Genomic DNA, 8,017 nt, shown 5'->3' with positions numbered 1-8,017 from the left:
CCAACTACTGATCCTTCCTCTTTGCTCCCAACATTTGCATTCCAATCACCAGTAATGAGCAATACATCTTGATTGCATGTTTGATCAAGAGCAGATTGAAGAAGTTGGTAAAATTCTTTTATTTCATCCTCACTAGCTTTAGTGTTTGCTGCATATGTTTGAATAATAGTGGTATTAACTGGCCTTCCCTGCAAATGCATGGATATTATCGTATCACAGCCTTGTACCTCATGACTGATCTGGATATGTTCTTTTTGACAATGAATGCAACACCATTCCTCCTCAATTTGTCATTTCTGGCGTAGTAAACTATGTGGTTGTCAAATTCAAAATAGCCAATACCAGTCCATTTCAGCTCACTAATGCCTAAGATAGCGATGTTTATGCGTTCCATTTCATTTTTGACAGCTTCCAATTTTCCCAGATTCATACTTCATACATTCCATGTTCGATTTTCCATGGATGTTTACAGCTGTTTCTCTTCATTTTGAGTTGTGCCCCATCAGCAAATGAAGGTCCCACGTGCTTTATTCCATTCATATTATCACGGTCAACTCTACTTTGAGGAGGCATCTCTTCCCCAGTCACATTTTGAGTGCCTTCCAACCTGAAGGGCTCATTTTCCAGCTCTGTATCTGACAGTGTTTCTCTGCTGTTCATAAGGTTTTCAGTGACTAAATATTTGGAAGTAGTTCATCACTCTTTCTTCCTTGTCTGTCTTTGTCTGGAAGATCATCTGAAATCTGTCCACCATGGGTGACCCTGCTGGTATTTAAAATACCGGTGTCATAGCTTTCAGAATCACTGCAACTCACAAACCACCACAGTACGACAAACTGACAGATGAATGGTAGGTACTCAATGAGACAGACTGACAGATGAAGGGTGGGTATTCAATGAGACAGACTGACAGACTGACAGACGAGTGGTGGAAAATTAGAATGCAACATACTGAAAATTGCAGGATACATCAAAAAGAAAAAAAGGACTAATTTGGTGAACTTGGCACTACCTGATTTTAAGACCTGCAGTGTTAACAGTAAGGAGCCCTGAAATGTTGGTGGTTCAAACCTACTAGCTATGACTTTAGAGAAAGATGTGGCAATCTGCTTCTGTAAAGAGTTACAGCCTTGGGAACCCTAGAGTCCAGTTCTGCCCTGTCTTACAGGGTCCCTGTGATTCAAATCAACTCAAACAGCACCGGATACTGTTAGTAATCAAGATAGTGTGTTATCAGCATAAAGATAGATAAACACATCAGTGGAGCAGAATGAGAGTCCAGAGTCCCCTGGACACATGACCAGTGAATTTTCAATTGTACACAAAAGTGCATCAATGATTCAACGGGAAGAGATAGTAGTCGTCTCAATAAACCGTGCTAGGACAACTGGACATCCATATGTGAAAAATGAACTTCTATCCATACGTCACACCATTCACAAATATCAGCACAAGATCCACCATGGACCTAACTGTGTTATGGAAACTCCAAAACCCCTGCAAGAAAATCTCCATAGCTTTGGGGGAGACAAAGATTTTTTAGATTTAACACCAAAGCACAATCCATGAGGGGTTTTGTGGTATTGCTGTTTCTTTGTTTGTTGTTGTTGTTGTTGTTGTTGTTGTTTTTAAGATAAAAAGTTTTCAGCTAAAACTTTCTTGTTTAAGACATGACCTCATCAAACGTAAAACTTCTTGACGATGCCATAACATTGTAGATGCCGTCAAGGTCACTGATAGTAAAAAAAAAAAAGCTTTAGGAAATGGTGAAAACGGCAACCTTGTGTGCTGTACTTTACACTATAATGAATTAGAGAAAAATGTTTAAAAACGTCTGTTCTTCATAAGGAACTGTTTAATCAATGAAAAGACAAGCCTGGGGAGAAAATATTTGCAAATCACATATCTGATAAAGGACTTATATCCAGAAAATATAAAACTCTGTAATAAGAAAGCAAACAACCCAATTTCAAAACCAAGCATACACCCTTCAAAGACACCAAGGTTAGGAAGGATGAAGACAGGCTAAGGAACTGGTCTAGACGGGAGAAGACTGAAGGCACAGGTCCCACCATGTACACGCTGGATTGGACCCTGGACTGGGGAATTTGGCTACAAAGAACAGTATTGGGACAAAGAGTGCAGTTTGAATGTGGCCATGAGCTAGGGCATTCCGTTGGATCAATGCTGGTTTCTCTGATTTTGACCACAGTCCTGTTAGAACAAAAGACAATGCTATTATTCTTGATGTTTGCAATGACTCTCAGTAGTTGAAAAATTGCATGTATGGAGAGCAAGAAGGAAGCCCTGGTGGCACTGTGGGCTAAGTGCTGGGTGCCAGAAGGGCAGTGGGTTGAACCCACCAGCTGCTCCAGGGGAGAAAGATGAGGCTCTCTTGTTCCTGTAAAGATTTACAGCCTCCAGAACCCTGTGGAGAGGTTTGATTCTGTCCTGTAGAATCACTATGAGTTGGAATCAATTCACTGACTGTGGGTTTGTTTTTTGGCGGGGAGAAGTGAGGGGGAGGAGAGAAAACAAGAATGAAGGGAGAAGGAAATGGTGACAAGGAGAGGGAAGAGAGAGCTGGTGTGGCAAAATATTAAAAACCGGAGCGTCTGTTCAAAGGCTATACAGAAGTTCATTGTGCTAGTTGGCAATTTTTCTGAAAATCTGAATTTTCATAAATATATATAGTTACTGTTTAAGAACTGAATGTGTCCTCCCAAAGTTTCTGTTGTCCGCCTCACCCCTGGCCTATAAAGATTACCTTGTTTGGAAACAGGGTGTTTGAGGATGTGATTAGTTAGGTGAACACAGAATCGTATTGGAGTACATGTTCAGGGTTCTAATCCTGTATGTGTGATGGCCTATAAAAGAAGAGATCTAGAAAGATGGATGGGAGAAAGATGAGGCTTTCTGCTCCCATAAAGATTTACAGCCTCGGAAACCCTTACAGGGTCGCTATGAGTCGGAACCGACTCCACAGCACATAACAACAACATAGGAGCTCTGGTAGCGTAGTGGTTACGAATCAGGCTGCTAACCACAAGGTCAGCAGTTCGAAACTACCAGCTGTTCCACGGAAGAAAGATGAGGCTTTCTGCTCCCATAAAGATTTACAGCCTTGGAAACCCTGTACAGGGTTGCTATGAGTTGGAACCAACTCCACGGCACACAACAACAACAACAACAACAACAAGAGAGATGGCCCTATAGAAGACAGGTGAGGCTGGAGGTAGACATTGGGATGGTGCTGCAGCTGCAAGCCAAGGGATGCCAGGGGCTGCCAGAAGCTGAACGAGATAAGAAGCCCTCTCCATTTTACAAAGGAGGAGCCTGAAGTCCTAGCGGTTTCAGAGGGAGCATGACCCTGGTGACACCCTGAATTCAGAGTCCCAGCTTCTAGACCTGAAAGAAAATACATCTCTATTCTCATTGGCCACCCAGTTTGGGTGGAAGTTCCTAAGGCTGTTGTGGGAAACTAGTAGAATGACCAAAACCTCTGCTCCCCACAGAGAGTTGGACCCTCCAACCAGGTTCAGGGAATGGATAGCAGAGGCGACTCACATGCACCATCTCCTGCAGCCCCTTGGGGTCCAGCTGTCGCTTCATGAGACCCTCCATCAGCTGCTCCAGGGCGCCCATGGCATTTGCATACAGGATCTGCAGCCAACAGAAGGGGAGACTGGGCAGTGAAGACCAAAGTCACCCATTAGCTCAGAGCTTAGTGTTATAAAGTGCTGTCGAGTCAGTTCCGATTCACGGTGACCCTGTGTAGGGTTTCCAAGGAGCAGCAGGTGGGTTTGAATCGCTGACCTTATGGTTAGCAGTCCAGTGCTTATCCTACAGAGCCACACCGGAACTCCACTCTCTTCAGAGCTTGTTGATTGTTTTTAAGTGCCAGTGAGTGGGTTCTGACTCATGATGACCCTGTATAGGGATTTTCATGGAGAGGCTTGTGAGTCTGACCCACCAGCTTTGTGGTTCAAACTGACCTTGCGATCCAGTATTTTATCCTACAAAGCCACCCCAGGACTCCAATCATTGCAATCTTGTAATTTCAATGGGAAGGACCAGGCCATCTTTCAAGAAGCACCATTTTAAAAAGGAGGAGCCTGAATGAAATCCTGGAGCCTACTCAATTCTCCTTATCAGATCCTTGAGGCAGAGATGGTTGGTTGTCCACAAAAGACGTGTCTGCCTCTTCCACATTCATGGAAAACAATGATCTAGACAGGGACTACATTTCCCAGAATCCTTTGCATCTGCATTGGCCCATGTGACTAAGCTATGGCCAGTATTGTTGCTGTTGTTAAGTACCATAGAGTTAGTTCCAACTTATAGCACCCATGTATAGGGTTACTGAGGAGTGGATGGTGGGTTTCAACTGCCGACCTTTGCAGTTCAAACCGACTTTGTGCCACACCAGGACTCCATGGCCAATGATACTACTGTTACTAGTACTATTGAGTCAGTACTGACTCATAGCGACCCTATGCATAACAGAACAAAACATTGCCTGGTCCTGAACCAACCTCACAATCCTTGCCACGCTTGAGCCCTTTGCTGCTGCCACCGTGCCAATCAATCTCCTTGGGAGGGTCTTCCTCTTTTTCTTCATCCCTCCACTATACCAAGCATGATGTCCTTCTCCAGGGACTGGTCCATCCTGATAATATATCCAAAGTATGAGAGATGAAGTCTGGCCATCATGGCTTCTAAGGAGCATTCTGGCTGTACTAAAAAACACAGACTTGTCTGTTCTCCTGGTAGTCCATGGTACATTTAATATTCTCTTCCAACACCATAATTCAAATGCATCAATTCTTCTACAGTCTTCTTTATTAATTGTCCAATTTTCACATGCATATGAGTTATTGAAAATACTAGGGCTTGGATCAGATGCACCTTAATCCTCAAACTGACATCTTGGCTCTTGTGCACCAGATTTGTCTAATGCAATATGTTGTTTGATATCTTGACTGCTGCTTCCATGAGTGTTAATAGTTGATCTAAGCAAAATGTCAAAAAAGTCTATGACAACTTCAATCTTTTTTTCCATTTATCTTGATGTTATTTATTGGTCTAGTGGTGAGGATTTTTGTTTTCTTTGCATTGAGGTGCTACCCATACCAAAGGCTGTAGTCTTTGATCTTCATCAGTAAGTATTTTAAGTCGTCTTCGCTTTTAGTAAACCAGGTTGTATCATCTGCATATTTCAGGGTATTAATGAGTCTTCCTCAAATCCTGGTGCCATGTTCTTCTTCCTAAAATCCAGTTTCTTGAATTATTTGCTCAGCAAACAGATTGAATTAGTATGGCGAAAGAATACAGTCTCAGAGCATACTTTTCCTAATTTCAAACCATTCAGTGTTACCTTGTTTGGTTCAAACAAACTGCTTGTAGTCTATGGTCAGGTTCCTCATGAGCACAATTAAGTGTTCCGGAATGCTCAATCTCCACAATGTTGTCCAGAGCTTGTCATGATCCACACAATTGAAAGTCTTTGCATAGTTAATAAAGCACACGTAAACATCTTTCTGGTGTTCTTTGCTTTTAGCCAAGATCCATCTGACGTCAGCAATGATATCCCTCGTTCCACATCCTCATCTGAATCCAGCTTGAACCTCTAGCAGTTCTCTATCAATGTATTGTTGCAGCTGTTTTTAAATGATCTTTAGCAAAATTTTCCTTGCGTGTGATATTGATGATATTGTATGATGATTTCCACATTCTGTTGGGTCACCTCTCTTTGGAACGGCACATATATGGATCTCTGCCAATCAGTTGTTCTTCCAAATTTCCTGGCATCAATGAGTGAGTGCCTCCAGTGCTGCATCAGTTTGTTGGAAGATTTCAATTTGTAGTCCATCAATTCACAGAACCTTGTTTTCTGCCAAAACCTTCGGTGTACCTTGGACTTCTTCCTTCAGTACCATTGGCTTTTGATCATATGCTACCTCTTGAAATGACTGAAAATCAACAATTTCTTTTTGGTACAGTGAATCTGTGTATTCCTTCCATCTTCTTTTGATTCTTTCTGCATCATTCAATAATTTGTCCAGAGAATCCTTCGATACCACAAGTCAAGACTTGAATTTTATCTACAGTTCCATTTGCTTGAGAAATGCTGAGCGTGTTCTCTTTCAGTTCTCTAACTCCAGGGAGATAGGTAAGTTGGTCCATATGTTCCCCGCATGCTGTTTCTCTTCTTCTATCTTTAGAATGGATATCAACACCCACAGAGGAAACAGTGAGCCCGTATCAACTCGGATTCCTCTGTAAAGCAGCTCCACCTCTACCCTCACTGGAAATTGGACCTCACTTGAGTGAGAAGCACATTTATTTTGCTGAGAGTTCAGGGTTTACCTGTTACAGCAGCTAGCATTACCTGGCTGTTTGATGTCATTAGGCTGATTCCGCCTCTTAGTGACCCTGTATTACAGACTCGAACTAGCTCCTAAGTTTTCTTGCTTGGAAGCTTTAAGGGAGCAGACGGCAGAGCCGCTGGTGGATTTGAATTGCCAACTTTTCTGTTAACCGCTGAGCACCTAAGCATTGCACCACCAGGGACCCTAGTATTACCTTACAATCACTATTAGACCCACACACACACACACCTTGCTGCCTCTCACCACTGGGGGCTCTGAAAAATGGACAGTCAGCATGGGCCATTTGAGTGGCAGGTTCCTGACCCAGAAAATATGGTGGCCCAGAGGAACCTACCTTAATGGAGTCACTATCTTCTGCAGGAGGCTGAAGGGGAATGACGGACTGTATGCTGATGTCCATCAGCTCACTGTTTTCTTCCACAGAGTAGAAAGGTTTCAGTTTGCTGGGGAGAGAGGCAGTGAGGAGGAGAGGTAGGTGGGGAGTTGTGTTCCCATGCCCCACTCCCCAGGGGCCCTGGCTCTGCCAACCACCAGCAGCATCCCAGTGATTGAGAGAGAGACCCAGGACTCCACAGCCACGTCTCTGACTTGCAGTTGCCTCCATGAGCCTGCTGATCCTGGCTCAGTAGCACTCCAGTGCACCTTCTTGGTCAATGATAGAGCGTGACCCTCCCAGGCTTGTTTTGTTGTGGTAGTTGTTAGGTACCATCGAGTCCACCCTGACTCAGAATGACTCCACGTGACAGACTAGAACTGTCCCATAAGGTTTCCTAAGATGAAATCTTTACAGGAAAGACCAGTTCTTTCTCCCAAAGAGCCACAGGTTGGGTGCAAACTGCCAACCTTTCCGTTAGCAGCCGAAAGCTTAACATCTGTGCCACCAGGGTCCCTTAGGTTAGTCCTAGCCCAGGAGCTTTCAGATTTTCATCATGTGTTCCCTGGGTCAGCAGCATTGATTTCAGTGGTGTCGCTAGGATTGGTATCTCCCATCCTAGAAACTCAGAGTCACCCCCCACCACGGCCCTCCTCGCACACCAGACCACACTGAACCCTTAATAACGTTTATCAGCAAATTTAATCCTAGACTTTGTTGTTGTTACATGCTGTTGAGTCAGTTCCGACTCGCAGCAACCTTCCGTGGGGTTTCCGAGGAGCGGCTGGTGGGTTTGAACCACCGACCTTGAGCAAGGATGACAGGCACATTTGTGATGCCTTCCATAATCCTAAACTAGTATGCGGTAAATATAGTGGCAAATGGCTTAAATGTAGTATTTCTTAGACTGTATGAATATTCAAAAATCTCTGCATTGAATTGCATTATTTCTTACATCATTATTAGTCACTGAGCAGAAGCCATTTAAAATCTTTCTCCTTTTCTGTTAATTATTATTTCATTCTCAAAATATTTGTTGATATCAGTTTGTAAATACTAATTACCACAGTGTTGTAGCTAAACCACCAGAAGATGGGGCAAAGCCAGCAGTTCTAACAGAACCACCTATAAGTACAACAATGCCTCCTTGTATAGAGTGCAAAGAACCACGCAATTCAAAGGCTCATTGTGATTTAACAATAGTGACAATATTGTTATTGTGAAGTGCTGTTGAGCTGGTTCTGACTCATAG

At 43.3% G+C, this 8,017-nt stretch overlaps 1 protein-coding gene across 1 annotated transcript in view; it reads right to left on the bottom strand.

The window, feature by feature from the left end:
• The window catches only part of MROH2A (maestro heat-like repeat family member 2A), a 78,443-nt gene that overhangs the window by 33,436 nt on the left and 36,990 nt on the right, over positions 1-8,017 (bottom strand). Inside the window, exons 25-26 of the mRNA XM_006866812.1 lie at positions 6,727-6,835; positions 3,568-3,663 (exon numbers count right to left, since the gene is read on the bottom strand). Of these exons, the coding sequence (XP_006866874.1) occupies positions 3,568-3,663; positions 6,727-6,835 (205 nt within the window). The remainder of the gene's footprint in view (positions 1-3,567; positions 3,664-6,726; positions 6,836-8,017) is intronic.

Source organism: Chrysochloris asiatica, unplaced genomic scaffold (genome assembly GCF_000296735.1).
Source record: "Chrysochloris asiatica unplaced genomic scaffold, ChrAsi1.0 scaffold00096, whole genome shotgun sequence".
Taxonomy (NCBI): domain Eukaryota; kingdom Metazoa; phylum Chordata; class Mammalia; order Afrosoricida; family Chrysochloridae; genus Chrysochloris; species Chrysochloris asiatica.
This window is presented reverse-complemented; position numbering and strand designations above follow the sequence as displayed.